At 36.4% G+C, this 19,428-nt stretch overlaps 1 protein-coding gene across 1 annotated transcript in view; it reads left to right on the top strand.

The window, feature by feature from the left end:
* Positions 1–19,428, top strand: part of LOC150080329 (dynamin-1-like) — a 265,277-nt gene that overhangs the window by 59,723 nt on the left and 186,126 nt on the right. Inside the window, exons 5-6 of the mRNA XM_090380686.1 lie at positions 3,891–4,094; positions 12,944–13,042. Of these exons, the coding sequence (XP_090236812.1) occupies positions 3,891–4,094; positions 12,944–13,042 (303 nt within the window). The remainder of the gene's footprint in view (positions 1–3,890; positions 4,095–12,943; positions 13,043–19,428) is intronic.

The following is a 19,428-nucleotide window of genomic DNA, read 5'->3' as shown; positions in this document are numbered from 1 at the left end:
TGCTTTCTTGCATCAAATGCCTCTACTAATGCTAATGCTAACATCATCAGTTGGTCCCACTGTATAGAATTTAAATACTGTCTCAGTCCATCGTAGTCGCCTTTACGAAAGCAATAACCCTTCCCTTTACCCCTAATGGTAGTTACCTCTTTGAGTAAATCCCACTTCAGCACACTGTGATCACTGCCACCTAGTGGTTCATTTATCTGCAGATTCTTAATGCATGAAGAATCACTGCTGATAATCAAATCAAGAGTATTCCTCTCTCTAGTTGCCTCCCGAACATGCTGATGTAGAAAACAATCATCCAATAAATCCACAAAAGCCTTGCTAGTGTGTGAGTGACCAGCCCCCAAACTCCAGTTAGTATCTGGGAAATTAAAATCTCCCATTATAAGACTCTCTGATTTACTGGCCCACTATATTTCCCTGTACAGTTTCTTATTATACTCATCAGAGTCATTAGGCCTATAGCACACTCCTACTCTCAATTTTTATCTCCCAATGCTTATGTCACACCAAACTGACTCGACCATGCACTGTCCAGCGATGTCCACTGGCTTCACTTCCTTGGATTTTATGTATTTCTTAACTAATAGCATAACCCCTCCTCCCTTCCTATCCAGTCTATCCTTTCTGTAGACGTTCTCCAGTTCTGCATTCCTTATATCTGTGTGAAACCAAGTCTCTGATATTCCAACAATATCTGCCTTTGATGTTTTGAGCAATACCTCAAATTCATCAAATTTATTTACTAAACTCCTAGCATTGGTGTACACGCAAGTATACATGCACCTATTTCTATTCTTAGCTACCCTAACACAACCCATGTGTTTACTTGTACCGCAATGACTCCCAGCAGTCTCTGAAATATCCTGAATCTTGTTTTTCAGGCTTCTGCTCATTCCAATAGAAGCAGTGCAAGAATCTCTTTCACCTCTGCCAGTGGCTACTGTTAATCTATTCGTCTTTGTATCCCCCCAAGCTAGCAGTTTTCCGACCCACCTAACACTGCCTCGATAGCATCAGCAAATATTCTTGCACCCTTTCTATTTAAGTGTATCCCATCCCTGTAGAAGCAGTCTCTCCTGTTAACAAGTACAGTCCAGGTTGAAAAAAATTCTACCCCTTGAGCCTTGCACAATCTTTCCAGGGCCGAATTGATCGACAAGGCTCTCATCATATACTCCCTCCTATCGTGTCTGGGCAGAATTGCAGACACTTTCATACCGGAGCAATATGGCCTTAGTTGCTAATGCTCCTAAAAAACCAAATAACAATAATACCAAATACGGAGGATGTGGAAAGGTCAAGGGAATAACCACCACATATTTCCGGAGCAATATGGCCTTAGTTGCTAATGCTCCTAAAAACCAAAATAACTCCTAACCCCTCCATGTGGCTAGGGATGGGAGTGGGAGGTTGAGGCACCCCTTGCCCATGACCTCCTGCTGCTAAATGCCAGGCGCCGGCTCACACACAACACAAACAACACACAACTCACACCTAGCTCATATAACGATTTCTACTGTACTGTAATACCTATTGGAAAATAAAAGAATCAAAATTTTTTTTTTTCTTTTTAAAAAACTAGCCTATTTGGCCCCGCTCTCAGCCGGCAATTGGCACCATGCCTAACTTATGGTGGACATAGGGGAAGCCCTGGATACCGCCAATAACTTACAAAAACACCTTGCAGTACCTTGTGATGAAGGAACTCACCTGCGGGAGATAAGACATTCCGGTTAATAACTCGGGAACCAAGCATTTTCGGAACTATGTTGATATAAAATATTTTTATTGTCTACATATGAGGAACTCATTCCTGAAGTTATGCCATGTATTTTTGAGACGCCCTGTGTATATAATAATTTTATTCTTTATATAGAGGTACTTAGTAAACATCAATTATAGATCAGCACAAAATTAAAAATATACCGCACACCTTTTTATAATGAAATAAACATATAAATAAAAAATAAAAAAAGTTTAAGTAACTTAAATCCAAATTACGTGGCATCCCTGGAATGCTATTGCGGCACCCTGTTTGAAAACTACTGCCCTACTGTATAGAAAAGTTGCACTGCTCAACTGCTATCTATGTCCACAGCCATTGGTAAAGATTAAGGCATATTTCTGACATGCACATTGGGTCTGATCAACTTGTTTTCTACTGTAAGCACCCCTATTAGAGAATTAGGAGAGAGTAATTTTCCTTTATCCCGGAAATTCATCTGTTTTTTCGAAGAAATGAGTCTTCCACACTTACTAAATTTCACCTGTCTCTGTTTACATGGTAGGTACGAGTGGTCCCTAATTTCAGTTTTGTTTAACTGCTCTGCAAGTAACTTTACAGTTTTAAGAGGAAATCCTTGAGTGTAGTGTGAAAAAGTGGAAGTGCTTTATAGATCAGAGCATTAAAAAAAGAGAAAAGAAATTGCTCTAAAATTTGGTATTCCTGCTAGTGGTATGTTAACCATTCTGAAAAACTGTTTCAATTTCCAACTGTTTGAGGAAACGGGACCCGATCGGAAGTGTGCAAAATTATGCCTGTATGAAGATGTAGATGAAGCCATTTTTAAATGGGTGAAGTTGATTCAAGACCAAATATGCCAATATCAGGGCCATTAACAAAAGAAAATGCTATGGAGTACACATCTTTTTCTGGGGAATTAAATATTTCAAGCCAGTTCTGTTGGCTGGACAAATTTAAAGAATGGCATGGCTTACTCGAAAAAATTATTTCTGATGAAAGTGGAGTTGCAATCGAAGAAGACTATACCCATTGGAAAGAAACAGTTTTTAAAAAAATTTTGAACAATGGATTTTAAATTTCGATAGAAAGGTGACGAAAGTAAACAGAAAAATCATGTTTATTGTTGACAACTGCCCTGCCCACCTTCACTCGGTAATTTTGAAACTTACAGGTGTGAAGCTTGTTTTCTTCCCTCCGAATACTTGGTCTAAACTGCTGCCAGTAGGCCAAGGATTTGAAAGTGCACTACCAAAGGCGCATCTGAAAAAAATTATACTGAGAATAGAAACCAACCAACCTATAGATTCTGTTATAGATTTGCAGTTGTGCATATCAGAGTTGGCGAAAGTGTGGAGTCAAGATGTGACGGAAACAACGAATAAGAATTGTTTCATAAAAGCAACTTTTGCTAAAATGCCAATTAACAGCGATCATCTAATACAAGACATAGAGCAATCTTGGGGAAAACTCCAAGTGTGAGGTTTGATCAGTGGATAAATTATTCTTGATGAATTTTTAGGAGTTGATAATGATGTCACAGTAGCTGAATATCCAAGTGACTCCAACATTTTGAAGTGTATTTAAAGAACTAGTGACAATATCAACAATAAGTTGGATGAAAATGAGGGCAAACAAAAAATATTGGCAGTATTTGAAACTTTGCATCAAGTGGAAAGAAAATGTAACAGAAAAAATATATTTGAGTGTTTAAACAATTGCAAACATTTTTTTGAACTGTATACAGCAGAGTTCAGTGTACAATATATAACCAAAAAATAACCAAATATTTTTAAACATATATATTTTTAAAACACATATTTTTAAATAAACATTCTTAAACATATATTGTGCGGGCCATATAAGTAGTTATTTCTTAATATGTATGTATTAATAAATTAATTGTTTTAAAATGTTAAAAAATTTATTCATTCCGATTTATTTTTCATCTTTTACTATATTTCTGAATTTACAATATTTTTAACTATTGAAAAAGTCATATTTCTTTATAGCGAAATTTCTGTTTAATGAATTTTTTCAAGGGAGTGATTGATTTCATTATATACAGGTCCAACTGTATACACACACAATTTTTTACACTTTTGTATGTTTTTTTTTTTTTTTTTTTTTTTTGCAGTTCTGGAGTTAACACTTGTCGATCTTCCAGGCCTTATAAAAAATCCTACTGGTGATCAACCTGAAGAAATTGTTCCTCTTGTCCAAGATATGGTGGAAAGTTATATCGCAAATAAGAATTCTCTAATATTAGCTGTATCACCAGCCAATCAAGATTTAGCAACATCAGATGCCCTCAACATTGCACGAAAATTTGATCCAAGAGGTATAAATATTTAATTTTTATATTTAGGAAAGAAATGATTTTATTACATTACAAAGCTGTGAAACTTTTTCTAGTCTTTTAAAAATTATAGTGCCCCCAAGGAGTTGTTAAAGAGGACAAACAACTCAAAAGCGTCCACTGGGAAATCACTTTAACAGTGTGATAAACTAATTTCACCTTCCCCAAATTAATTTTGAATCTCAAAAAAAATTTTCATTCAGGTAATTAATTTTTTTCTGTTTTATTATGTGCTTTGATGTTGAACCATACAATCAACACAGCATTATATAAACAGAAGGAACCCTTATGGCTAGGGGCATCAAGAGCCAGCATAGACCCTGAGAAAAATTGCCTTATTGGGCTGGCCTACTTTTTTTCTTGGAGAGTGGCAGGGAGAGGACTCCAGTTATGGGCCCTCCTACAATGTCTGGGCCCAGGACAGCTGACCTGCCACCTTGTCCCTCAGTGCCTTATGGGTATGCACAACAATTATGATCACCATCCTTCCACATTATGTGGAAAAAGCCAGGGTTTGGGTCCCATCTAGACAGGAAGAACTTTTATGGACTTTATTCCCACCATGGCTGGGTTAGGTTATGTTAGTTAGTCCTGGGAAAGGATTACATGGTTTTTCCTCCTCCTATAGACCTACAGTTTTTCATCTAGCAAACAGGCAAACCAGCCATAACATACTCATAGATGCAGTGTACTTATGCTGGCTTAGTTACAAATTCAAATAGGCTCAGTTCAAATTGAAAGAGTTGCAGTCTAGTTCCATTCAGGACTGTTTATAGAATATCCAAGTATCTATGGAGTTCAGAAGTATCCAAAATGCGTGGTCATGTTAATGATGAAGGTAGATAGGAAAAATGTGAAATAAAAGATTATGTACAGTGAGAGAGCATGTTGAGATTGGGAGATGAAGCAGTGCAATCAAAAATCTCACAGGTGGAGAGTCTCCATATGAAAGAGAGATTCCATCACAGAATAAAACTTTTGTTTTTTTCTTTTCAAGTACAAACCTTGGTTTACATGGCCTTAACCCAGAGGTGGTAAACAAGAAAGATCAAACAAAATAAAATTAGCAGAATAAAATCTATTGAATCTATTGAAGTGTAGTTAAAATAATATAGTGGAAGAAGGGAGAAACTCTACATTATGGCCAAACTATTACAGTCTTTAAACATACAATTTCTCCCCCCCCTACTTCTCTACTATATTGCTTTATTTTAGCTACTCTTTGTGATGTTTGTGTTGGTTTTATTTTATGTTTAACCTTCTGTTGAAATGCAACAAGAAATTATTTACTTTTATTTTATTTTGTGTTGTGCTATCTATTGGCACCTGCTTTGTTACTTACCAGGAATGGCACCTGACACACAATAAAACATTATCTTCACACAGAGTAACATCTGGCTATGTTACACACAAATAACATAGCCAGATGTTACTTGTGTGTGCTGCCAGATTGCCCTTACCATCTTCATTCAGTACAAAAAGGTGATTGCAGCCATCCCTCAGTCTGTTCCAGTCTTACTGTGCATGGCAAGATGGCAGTGATTGATAACTGGTAAAAATCTGTTATTCATGTAAAATGTTAGTTCCTGGAGTGACAGAATGAACTTCTTGGACAGATCATCTTAAAAGGTTCCTAATGGAACCTTTTAAGATGATCTGCCCAAGAAGTATGAATTCCGTATGAATTTTCTACAAGTTATATATATCGGTAGCAGTAACCCAAGTAGCATACCAACCGTGTGGTAGTGGAGAATGAAAACACTCAGGGTAGTGGAGAATGAAAAAGACCTGAGGGTAACTGTGCAGTCAGATATGAAGTTTTCTGAGCAGTGCAGACAGGCTGCAAGAGTAGCTCATGAGGTTTTGTCAATGATATATAGGAATTTTGCTAGCAGGAATAAGGAGGTGATTATCCCCTTGTATGAGGCAGTGGTCAGGCCATACCTTGAGTACTGCATACAGGTCTGGAGGCCTCATTTTAGGAAAGATGTAGAGCTGCTAGAATGAGCACAGAGGAGGGCAACAAGATTAGTGAGTGAAACAAAGGGTTACTGTTACCAAGAAAGGCTTAAGTTCTGTAAATTGCAGTGTCTGGAGACTAGGCACCTGTGAGGTGATATGATTGAGGTGTATGGGCCTTGAATGGTTTGAGCAAGCTCTGTGCTGATGGGATTCTTCCTCTTACTCAGATTCTGCATCTGAGGGGACATAAATTCAAATTCGGGAAAGACAGTTGTAGAATAGACGTGTGGAAATTTGTCTTTAGCCAGCGGGTAGTTGATTGCTGGAACAAACTTCCATCTGTTGTGGAAGTTGACAGCTTAAATAAATTCAAGGCAAACAAGGCAAACTTTTGGAGTGAATGGATGGGTGAAATGGGAAGGTTTGCCAATAAGCTTGCTTTTCTGCATAATATGCCTCTACTAATGCTAATATCTAAACATAAAAGAAACTAGTAGTCATTTCTCTTGTTGTTGTCTTCTGTTGTGTTTACCTATTGTACTTTGTTAGGGAAGACTGTTTCCCTATGCCCTTAAGTGATCCTGCCTTCCTTAAATAATCTGTAAAAACAGCAGAACTGTTGTACCAGGAAGTGTGGGTAATTCTCTTTATTAAATGATTGAATACAAAACAGTCTATTCTAAATTAACTGAATTATTAACTGAATGATTCTTTGCTCATGTGATTATAATGCAAGGATTGGGGAATTAGAGAGAAAGCCATATCAAAGTGTATTTTTATGCAGGTTTAATACAAGGGGATGTTTTATACAGATAATGACTTATACATTCAGAGCTTGAAAGCTTGGAAACATGCTCTCAGGAGGCATGTCATTTCTGCTCAGAGGTTTGTTTTGTTAAGAGTTAGTGGAGTCTGCAGAAGTCTCTAGCAATGCTCTAAAGCAGTGTTTCTCAATCTTTTTACTCTCGTGGCACATTTTCCAAAGAAGAAAAATTTCACGGCACACCTACATAGTAGAAGAAGAAATTTCTAAATTAAATAAATAGAACGAAAAATAATATTAACAATTTTTTTATTTATACTTATATTATACCTGTGTTATGCAAACAATTCTTACAACCAAAATAAAATATAAAAATAATTAAATAAATAATTACAAAAAGAAAATATGTATGCCTTCAACAAAGCTTTAAATTATTCAAATATTTGATAGAGATCAAATGAATTTTTATTTAAAAAATTATAGCCAATGTGAAATATGTGATTGACGACGTTTTGTTATTTCTGCCATATCAGGTCTTATTTCAGACAGAGTAAATCGCAGGTCATCTTCGATATTTTCTAATCTTGATCGTTTTTTATTTTTCATGTTAGTGAGAGTTGAAAATCCTAACTCGCATAAATACGATTAGAAAATTGGAGTAAAATATTTATTGCTCTTTTAGATAACTTTTTATATTCATCTCTGACTGAAATCCAAAAAGTATCCAAATGAAATTCCGAATGTTTGATTTTTAACATTCGATCGGATGAAAGGGAAATCAGTTCTTCCTCTTCGTCAAGACAAAGATTCCAGTTTGATGTATCATTAATAAAAGGATTTCGAATCCGGTCATATTTTTCCGATTTAATAGATGGAAAATATGTTTTCATTGCCTTTTGAAGCAAATTCAAATAGTTTTTCACCACTGGTGCAAGAAAATTTCTCATCTGTTCAGAAATCTTAGGAAACATAGCTAAATTATTTTCATCAAGTTTATTCATCCATAAGCATAATTTTTTATCAAAAGCAATTAACTTATCTGTTGATGTTAAGATATTTTCGTTTCGCCCTTGTAAACTAGTATTTAAAATATTAAGATGTGCAAATATATGTTCTATGTAAGCCAGTTTTGCACACCACAATTCATTGTTAAAACAATCATAAAATTTTTGTATTTTCATACGGTTCTTTTGTTTTCCTGAGGTACTTATTTCATTTTTAAAAAATGCTCACAATTCAAATACACGGGGTAAAACTTTTCCTCTAGAAAGCCAACGAATATCATTATGTAGTAATAAACAATTGTAGTTAGATTCCATGCTGTCGCATAATTCTTTGAAAATTCGTGATTTTAAAGGTCTGCTTTTAATATAGTTAACAATTTTTATTACGTCATCTAGTACAATGCTTAATTCTGTCGGGAGAGTTTTGCCTACTAAAGCTTCTTGATGAATAATGCAGTGTGTAGAAATGAGATTTGAATTTTTTTGTTTTGCAAATGCCAAAAAACCTTTATCAGGTCCGATCATTGATGCAGCACCATCTGTACAAATGCCTGTACAAAAATTCCATGATAACTTTGTCTTTTCGAAAAAGTTATCTACACAATTAAATATTTCCCTTCCTGTCGTTCTTCCTGGCAATTCTTGACAAAATAAAAATTGGTTCATAATTAAATCTCCGTTAATGAATCGAACAAATCCCATTAATTGTGCTTTCCCGCTGATATCTGTTGACTCATCTATTTGCAAAGCAAAAATTTGACCATCAAGTTTTTGTTGAACATTTTCTACTATATTTTCCAACATATCGATTGTTCTTCGACTTATAGTATCGTTGGAAAGAGGAATTTTATTTATTTCAGCTTCTGCATCTTTGCTGAACATACATTTCACCATTATGCAACAAGCAGGACCGATCAACGTTTCTCCAATTGAATGAGGTTTCCCTTTTTGTGCAATAAGTTGTGCTACTTCATAGGAGGCAATTTGTGCTTTGTCAGACACTTTTATTGTGTTTTCCAATTTTTATATTTGTTTGGCACTATTTATCATTAATCGTTCAAAATACCTTTTGTCTTTAGACATCAAGTTTTGAACTTTTTCCATATGGTGTTTTAGCTTGCTAGGAACCATTGCACTGTTTGCTTTTTTATGTCCACATACAACACATAAAGGTAAGGGGAAATTTATGTCCCCCTGTCGATGTAAAACCAAAATTTAAGTAATCTTCATTATATTTTCTTGTACTAATTTTTGATCTTTTTGGCTGAGATTCATCGGCACTGGTATTATTCTTATTATCACTATTTTCAATAGATATATTTGTATCTGCTGCAGAACTACTGTCGCCAACATCAATAGTTTTGTTTTTATTTAAAAATTTTTATATATCCATTTTCAGTTTTTTCTAATAAACAAAAAACGGTTTTGTAGAATTTTAAATTTTTATATACATTTAAATTACCTTAAAAAATCGCCTAACCCTAAATTATTTACTTTATAACACAAGCACAGTTTAATATGACAATATTAACATGATATATATATATAAACATGTAATATGCTGCATGCCTACGCTTACAACTCCCAGAGAACTAGAGACTAGAGATGGGATCCCGTATTTTGACTTTCTGAGGTAATTCAGGGACGTTGCGCACTTATACAGTATCGCGTCGGTCTGATTCACGTGGTCTGCGGGCGACAGATAATTGGTCTTTATTCAAATAGTGTTGGTGCCTGAATGCAGACGCCCCTGTATTCAGATATGTCAATTTCAATTCGTCATAAAAAGATCCTTTGTGTACTTTATTCTTATTAATGGTATTGTACGTATATTCGGACAATGATGTTAAAATAAAAATGACTCTAGTTTTTTTTTAAGATTTCACGGCACACTTGGAAAATTTTGCAGAGCGCCCTTTGAGAAACACTGCTCTACAAGCCATAGCAGGAAAATGCCATCTTTAAACAAGCGTGCATCAATTTGTCTCTACAGAGAAGATATGAGTGCCATTCATGTATATTATTGTAAATTTAACCTTACATGATGCAGCATGTAAATATAGTTAATACTGCATTATGTAAGGAATGATAATAACATGTTACATTTTTTAAAATTTTTACTTTTTATATTGTTGCGTACACAATTAATTATTTAATTCTGACGTTGAGCCCTTGGCCTTGACGAGACAGTTGCAACTTTACTTTTTGTTTATCTGTATTACAGTCGGTCCTCGTATAACACGTGTTTACATTACACGAATTCGATCATACATGATTTATAAATAGGGGAACGATATTTTATATAACACGAACCGAATTCGCTTATGCACGATTCGCCTTCGTGTTTACAAGAAATGGCAGTCGAACGCGGAATCACCCCAACTGAACGCAACATGATAGGACTGAAGAAGATTCTGAAAATGTATTTATGTGTTTTATATCAGTGAAGGAGAAACACATTTCACCATAATAACGTAAAAACCCACACAATTCCAGCTATCGATGATTTGCAATTGCAATTAGATCGAGTTTACGACCAGTTTATAACAGATTCCACTAGCAGAAACGCAACTGGAAATTGTTTTTATTGTTTTATGGTAGTAACCCCCAGAAATGTGCTTTAGTAAAATGTGAGGTGTTAATAGTGTATCTCGGCCTTTACGGAGTTGTTTATTCAGTTGCTACACGCGCGCAGCTTTGTTTATGTGTATTAAGGGTGCCTCCTCGTTTTGTAATTGTGCTTTAAAAATGAGTAAAATACTTAAAAGGTGTGAAAAGAAAGCGTCCTGGCGAAGACACTGCAGATTCAGAGAGAGAGAAAAAAAAAAAAGCAATATCGATAAACAGAGGCGGACTGGGTCAAAAATTCTTACCCGGGAAAATTTATGGTGGCCTCATACTACGGTTTATGGCCAAAATCACACCGGCCTCCGGCCCACCGGGGTTTCCCCGGTAAGGCTTATGGCCAGTCCGCCTCTGTCGATAGAGAAAAAAATATGAAATTGTGAAACGCTTTGAGCGAAATGAAAGACCATGTGATATTGCACGTGCTACAGACCTAAATGAGGCAACGCCGAAAATTACAAAGAATGCGGAGAAAATAAAAACAACTTTCATAGCAGGAACAACTCAAAGTGTAATTAAAATCCATTAGATTAAGACATAAGAATTGGAAGAGATGGAACGGCTGTCTTTTCTATCTGTTTTTCGATTTTCTATCTGTTTGGATAGAAAATCAAACAAAAAACAAGTTTGCTTACGATAGAAGCAAAAGCATTAGCAATATTTTATTACGTAATAGTCGTAATAAAATAAGTAAGCATTTTATTACGACTTACGTATTATAATTTATACTTACGTATTATAAAATACGTAAGTATTTTATTACGACTATTTTATTTAATATAATAAATTTTTTACAAATAAAATGAATAAAATACGTATTTTATTCGTAAAAAATACTTTTTAGTATTAAAAAATACTAAAAATACTTTATTATAATATAATAAATAATAAAAAAATAAATATTTTTTATTATTTATTATATTATAATAAAAATATATTATTTTTTATTACGTATTTTAATCGTTATAAAATACGTAAGTATTTTATAACGATTAAAATTACCCGATTATTTATTGTGTTTGGTAATGTTTTGGTTCCAAATGTGTGTTCAATCTTGGGTGGTCGGCACCTAACCCCACTTTTCCCATAGGGCCTGTTGTTTATATTGCACGATTTTGCATTGCACGAGGGTTTCTAGGAACACAACTATCGTGCTATACGAGGACAGACTGTATCTTTACTTTACAATATTTATCTATATTGTATTCGTCTAGTTGCAATAAATATTCTCTCTCTCTAATTAGTTTTTCTCGAAAGATTCTTGAAAGACATTGTGCTTCTTGAAAGGGTCCAAAGATGGGTAACTCGCCTGGGGAGATCGGCAAAAGGATGTCTATATGAGGAAAGACTTCGAATATGTGGGTTGCAGAGCTTGGAAACTAGGCACCTTAGAAGAGACTTGATTGAGGTGTTTAAGGCTCTGAGAGGCATAAGCAAAATGAATAAGGATGAAATTGTTATGGTGTATTTCATGGAGAGAGGAGTATTATTGAGACAGTATTATTGGAGAATAGAGAGACAGAGAGAATATTATTGGAGGAGAGAGAGAGAGAGAGAGAGAGAGAGTATTATCGGAGAATAGAGAGAGAGAGAGACAGAGAGAATATTATTGGAGAAAAGAGAGAGAGAGAGAGACAGAGAGAATATTATTGGAGAAAAGAGAGAGAGACAGAGAGAATATTATTGGAGAAAGAGAGAGAGAGAGAGAGAGAGAGAGAGAGAGAGGAGTATTATCAGAGAATAGAGAGAGCGTTATCAGAGAATAGAGAGAGCGTTATCAGAGAATAGAGAGAGCGTTATTGGAGAATAGAGAGAGCGTTATCAGAGAATAGAGAGAAAGAGAGAGTATTGTCAGAGAATAGAGAGAGAGAGAGGGAGAGAGTATTGTCGGAAAATAGAGGGAGAGAGTATTGTCGGAAAATAGAGGGAGAGAGTATTGTCGGAAAATAGAGAGAGAGAGTATTGTTGGAGAATAGAGAAAGAGAGAGTATTATCAGAGAATAGAGAGAGATTTTTTTTTCTGTTGCTGTTTTGATTTTTGGTGCCCCCAACCCCAATCTTTGATATCACAAGGCCATGTTGGTTCACCCCTTACTGCATTATGAATTTATTTAAAAAACAACTAGTTGAATGTTTAGTTTGTTAAGCACTTGAACCATAGTTTTGGACACTGTAATGGGATTTTTTTTTTTAAATGAGCATTGGCTGAGTATTGCATTTTTTAACATATTAAGTTTTTGGTTCAGTAAAAAGGAGCCGACCGGGCTAGCCGGGTGGGTAAAGTGCCTGCCTGTCAACCTAAAGGTTGCGGGTTCGATTCCCGCCTCGGGCTTGGATCAAAGTACAGCAAAAACCTTGGGAGGTGCATTATGGCCACAGAAGCCTGTGCGGCAACAACTACCAAAAAAACATAAAATAAAATAAAAAGGAGTACCTGTGTTATGTTATTTAATTTTTTTTTACCCATGTATTTTCAGGTGAAAGAACAATAAGTGTACTCACAAAGTTGGACCTTATGGATAAAGGGACTGATGCACGAGCTGTTTTAGAAAATAGGGTGATAATTTTAAAGAGAGGTGAGAATTCTTAAGAAATTATATATGAGTTTCAAGTAAATTAATTCAAAATTAATTCAATATACTAAGATCTACACTGACTTTGTATTAACAACACCCTCTTGTTTAGGAATGGGCTGGTCTGTGATGCTGGTGAAAGCTCAAAGTCAGGTATGGCTGATATAAGATTATATTTCTTCACACACATGACAATGTTTTTGAGTGTCTGTGAGGAAGAATGGGTTGGCACTGAGATATTTCCAAATTAAAATGTGTAATTATTGTGAGGAAAAGACATGCAGGTGCCAGTAACTCGACATTAACTAGCATTTTAAGTGCTTCCATTCTGCAGTGTCATGAGTCTACCCTGGCTGGCTCAACATTGGTTGAACAACTACCCAAAGGTCACCTGTAAATCCTGTGTGATCAACATTTGTGGTGAACCTCGTGTGTAGTGTCTTGTAACACAGCAGTGATGCAGCACAGTGACCCAGTAACCACCCAATACAACATATTTGTACAAATAGCAAGGCCAATATCCATATGGACTATGCACCAGACCTTAGGCTGTGGCAGTCAACAGCTGTCATGGGTACCCACGCTCTCTGCAAGACATAAGAAACTGTGCCTTGCATGAACATGTGAGCATTAACACTGGATCACCAACGTATGGAAATCTGTCACCTAATCTGATGAATCCCATTTCCAACTCTGTCGTGCTAATGGGCATGTCCGCATTTGGAGAAAGCAACATGAGGCCATTTAACTTGAATGCATTGTTGGTGTTCAGAAGGCTGGAAGTAGTGGTGTAATAGTTCGGGGACTGTTTTTGAGGCATGGGTCTTCTGCCGTTAATCTATTGTTTGATTGGAATGCCTACCCCTTTTGTGATCACAGTATATCCAGATAACTTTGGCATCCATCAACAAGACAACATGCTATTTCACAAGACCCAGCAAGTTGCTAACTGCTTTCAGGAACATGAATTTTCCATCCTCCCATAGCCACCCAACTCATCTAATCTCAACCCAGTTGCACATGTTTGGGACATAGTGGAAAAGGGCATTCAATGTGTTATGATCATCCACCGGACAGTATGTGGGCATTACTGAACATGTTGTGCAATGCATAGGTAGTGCTACAACAGGAAACCCTGTGCCACCTTGTGGAGTCCAAGCCAAGATGTATACAGTCTGTATTACAGACAAAAGTGGTCCCACAGTATTGGATAGGTGTTTCTATTGCAAAGCCAACTGAGTATATTTGTATGGAATCTGAAGGTTTCTTATCTTTGATCTTCAATGTCTATCTATATAGTGAATGGAGCAACAATATGTATTCTCTAGAAGAATGACATTAGTATTTGAATTGCTTTATGTTTCATAATATCTCAGAATAAGTGTGAGATTTCCATATTTAATAAAGATAAATATTAAAGAAAGTATATATAGGTTGAATGTGTAATGTTTATCAAAAAAAATTCAAATTCAGTAACCCTAAGGTTTTCCTCAATAACATATTTTGCTTCTTTAAAATTAAGTAGCATCTGTTTAGTTTTATTTCTCTAGATATAGGTAGCTATAAAGTGGATCCATCTTATGGATTCTGATCTGTTTTTATGCATTATGTGATGTACATATGTACCTATCTTTTGTTATGCCATTTATTTTTATACTTTATTCAGAAAACTGGAAACAGAAAAATGAGGAAATCTGGAGACACATGAGAAATATTTTATTGAAAGTTGTATATGACTTGCTCAACCTATATACTCAGTATTCTATTTTCTTTTGCTTCTAGACACAATTTGGCCTCAGTAGCCCTTGTCACTAAACCCAATACCAACAACTACCAACAGTAATTGTTGGTGACTCTATTGTCAGGGAAACAAGGAACATGCTTTGTAAAAAGGATAGGTGGAACCAGGACCAGGGTATGTCTGCCAGGGGCAAAGGTAGATGACGTTATAGAGCGGATATCATCTTTTAAGGGCACAAAAGATGATATAGTTGTACACGTTGGCACTAATGATATTAAGAGTAGGAGACAGGCAGAATTACTTAACAAGTACAGGTCACTGTTGAAAAAAAGCCGTGAATTAGGGTTGAATTAGAAAGTGTCTGCAATGCTGCCCAGACATGATAGGAGGGAGTATATGAGAGCCTTGTCGATCAATTTGGCCCTGGAAAGATTGTGCAAGGCTCAAGAGGTAGAATTTTTTTCAGCCTGGTCTGTACTTGTTAACAGAAGGGACTGCTTCTACAGGGGTGGGATACACTTAAATAGAAAGAGTGCAAGAATATTTGCTGATGCTATCGAGGCAGTGTTAGGTGGGTTGGAAAACTGCTAGCTTGGAGAGATACAAGGACTAATAGATTAACAGTAGCTACTGTTAATCTATTAGTCAACTGGCAGAGATGAAAGTGATTCTTGCACTGCTTCTATTGGAATGAGCAGAAGCCTGGAAAACAAGATGCATGATATTTCAGAGACTGCTGGGAATCATTGCGGCACAAGTAAACACCTGGGTTGTGTTAGGGTAGCTAAGAAAAAGAACAGGTGCATGTATACTTGCGTGTATACCAATGCTAGGAGTTTGGTAAATAAATTTAATGCATTTTAGGTATTGCTCAAAGCATCAAAGGCAGATATTGTTGGGATATCAGAGATGTGGTGTCACACAGATATAAGGAATGTAGAACTGGAATTTGGGGAGTACAACGTCTACAGAAAGGATAGACAGAATAGGAAGGGAGGAGGGGTTATGCTATCAGTTAAGAAACCCATAAAATCCAAGGAAGTGAAGCCAGTTGACATCGCTGGACAGTGCAGTGTCGAGTCAGTTTGGAGATCAAAATTGAGAGTAGGAGAGTATTATAGGCCTAATGACTCTGATGAGTATAATAAGAAACTGTTCAGGGAAATAGAGTGGGCCAGTAAATCAGAGACTCTTCTAATGGGGGATTTTAATTTCCCAGATATTGACTGGAATTTGTGGGTTGGTAACTCACACACTAGCAAGGCTTTTGTGGATTTATTGGATGATTGTTTTCTACATCAGCATGTTTGGGAGGCAACTAGAAGGAGTAATACTCTTGATCTGATTATCAGTAGTGATTCTTCATGCACTAAGAATCTACAGATAAAGGAACCACTATGTGGCAGTGATCACAGTGTGCTGAAGTGGGATTTACTCAAAGAGGTAATGACCATCGGGGGCAAAGAGAAAGGTTATTACTTTCGTAAAGGCAACTACGATGGTCTGAGACAGTATTTAAATTCCATACAGTGGGACCAACTGATGATGTCACCAACAGCAAATTCAAAATGGGAAACATTCAAAGAACTTATCTTGGAAACTACTAGGCTTTACATGCCAACTAAGAAATATTGTTCAAGGTTTAGGCCTAAATGGATATCAGATGAACTAATGAGACACATGGCAGAGAAGAAAAATGCATGGGATACATATAAATTAACCCGTGACACAGAAGCCTATGATAGATATAAGCTGGTCTGTAACCAAGTCACAAAGGAGGTTAGGCAGGCAAAGGTAGATTATGAGAAATCTTTGGCAAAGGATGCAAAGAAAAACAGCAAAGATTCTTTACTATGTAAACTCTAGAAGGAAGGGGATGAATCAGATTGGTCCACTTGATATCGATGGTTCCACTGTTGATGATGCTGCTCGGGTAGCTAGCAAACTAAATGAATATTTTGCATCGACATTCACACATGAGGAGTTATTCAGCAAGGGGAATGCCAGAGGTGTATTTAACTCTGGCAGTAAGCTAGATAATCTTGTAATAACTGAGAGTAAAGTGGAGGAGAAATTTTTGAGGATAAACACAAGAAAGGCACCTGGGGTGGATGGAATCTATCCAGTTATATTAAAGGAGGCATCAAAGGAAGTAAGCAAACCCTTAGCCATAATTATGAGAGCTTCCTTAGACTCAGGGCACGTACCTATAGACTGGAGATGTGCAAATGTGACCCCAATTCATAAAGGAGGATCAAAGGCTGACACAAGTAATTATAGACCTGTGAGTTTAACTTCTGTTCCAGGAAAATTAATGGAGGCACTGGTTAAAGAAGCACTGCAGGATCATCTAGACAAGGCTTCAGTTATAGCTCGGACACAGCATGGTTTTGTTAAGGGGAATTCTTGCCTGACCAATTTGATTGGATACTATGATGCAGTCACAAAAGAACTGGATGCAGGGTATAACTTTGATATTATATACTTGGATCTTAGAAAGGCTTTTGATACTCTTGCACATGGAAGACTGGTGCACAAATTGGAGCTGTGTGGCATTGGAGGCAAATTGCTGCTATGGATAAAGGGATGGTTGAGGGAGAAAACAGAGAGTGGTAATCAATGGACACTGCTCATCGTGGACTAATGTTATTAGTGAAGTCTCTCAGAGTTCAGTGTTGGGTTCGTTATTGTTTTCTGTATTTATAAATAATATTGATGATGGTATATCAAGCTTAATGTCCAAGTTTGCAGATGATACAAAGGTTGCAGGGTTGTTAAGGACACTACTGATGCTATGCTGCTGCTGCAACAGGATCTGGAAAGGTTGAGAAGATGGGCTGAGATGTGGCAAATGAAGTTTAACATTGATAAATGTAAAGTACTACATATGGGAAACAGCAACCCCAGAGCAACGTATCAACTCTGTGGTACTACACTGACAGTAGTAGAGAATGAAAAGACCTGGGGGTAATTGTGCAGGCAGATATGAAGTTCTCTGAGCAGTGCAGATGGGCTGCAAGAGTAGCTCGTAATGTCTTATCAATGATATACAGGAATTTTTCTAGCAGGGATAAGGAGATGATTATTCCCTTGTATAAGGCAATGGTCAGGCCACACCTTGAATACTGTATACAGGTCTGGAGGCCTCATTTCAAGAAGGATGTAGAATTGTTGGAACAAGTACAGAGAAGGGCAACAAGATTAGTGAATGGAACAAAGGGTTGCTCTTACGAAGAACGGCTTAATTTTTGCAAATTATAGTGTCTGGAGACTAGGCACCATCAAGGTGATCTGATAGAGGTGTATAAAGCCTTGAATGGTTTGAGCATGCTCAATGCTGATGGCATTCTTCCTCTTACTCAGAATAATCGCTTGAGAGGGCATAAATGCAAATCGAGGAAAGACAGATGTAGCATAGATGTGCAGAAATTTGCCTTTAGCCAGCAGATAGTTGGTTGGTGGAACAGACTTCCATCCCTTGTTGTGGAAGTTGATAGCCTAAAGAAATTTAAGGCTCAGCTGGACAGATATTTCGAACGAATGGACGGGTGAAGTGGAATTTTTTTTTTTTTGGCTGATGCTGAATAAGCTTGCTTTCTTGCATCATATGCCTCTACTAATGCTAATGCTAACAAGAGCATTTGACTATTCATTTATTAATCCTTATTTCATTCTTATTCTGTTTCCTTATTATTTTATTTTCTTGTTAATCAAACTTGATACATGTAAAGAATTCAGAGGAAATTAAAAAAAATTATAAGTACTGCAAATACTTTGTATGAAGATTACTGATATGTTTCAAATGATATTTTACAGATCTTTCAAAAAATGTTTCACTTACATTAATGATATTTGAATAATCCTGTATTTCATGACATCTTCTTATATGCCATTCATCATCAGCCATTTTCAGTCAACTGCAGGATGAAGGCCTCTCCAGCAATTTTCCAGTTCCTTCTGTTTTGTGCAATGGGTATCCATTTACTATCCACAAACTCATGAATTTCATCTGTCCATCTGCGTCGTCGTGTTCCAGGTTTTCTTCTAGCTCCTCTTGGGTACCATTCTGTTATTTTCTTAGTCCATCTCTCGTCATGTCTTTAAGCTTTGTCCTGCCCAAACCATTTTAGTTCTTTAGTTTTGATAAGAATGTCCTTTACTTGAGTTTGCTGCCTAATCTGTGTGTTTCTCTTTTTATCTAACAGTCTGATTTCCAATATAATTTGTTCCATTCTTCACTGTGCAGTTCTCAGCCTCTCTTCCATTCTTTTTGTGAGTGCCCAAGTTTCACTTTCCATAAGTCATGGTGGGGAGTATACATTGGTTCATTATTTTATGTTTCAGACAAATTTGGATATTGCTCCTCAGTATGTGACTATATTTCCTGAATGCCATCCACCCAAAATTTATTCTTCTCTTGACTTCCAGCCATTTATCATTATTACAGCTAATGACTTGTCTCAGATAAGTATATGACTCCACCTTTTCAATTACTGCTCCTTCAATCATTATATCCATTTCTGCGGCATACATACTTGTTTATCATTACTTTTGTTTTAGCCATATTCATCTTTAGTCCAAACTCCTTACTAATCTGCATAACCGATTAAGATTTTCCTCTAATTCTTTGGGATCGTGGCTTATGACC

The sequence above is a fragment of the Mastigoproctus giganteus genome, chromosome 9, assembly GCF_048544385.1.
Source record: "Mastigoproctus giganteus isolate SK-2022 chromosome 9, ASM4854438v1, whole genome shotgun sequence".
In the NCBI taxonomy this organism is placed as follows: Eukaryota; Metazoa; Arthropoda; class Arachnida; order Uropygi; family Thelyphonidae; genus Mastigoproctus; species Mastigoproctus giganteus.
This window is presented reverse-complemented; position numbering and strand designations above follow the sequence as displayed.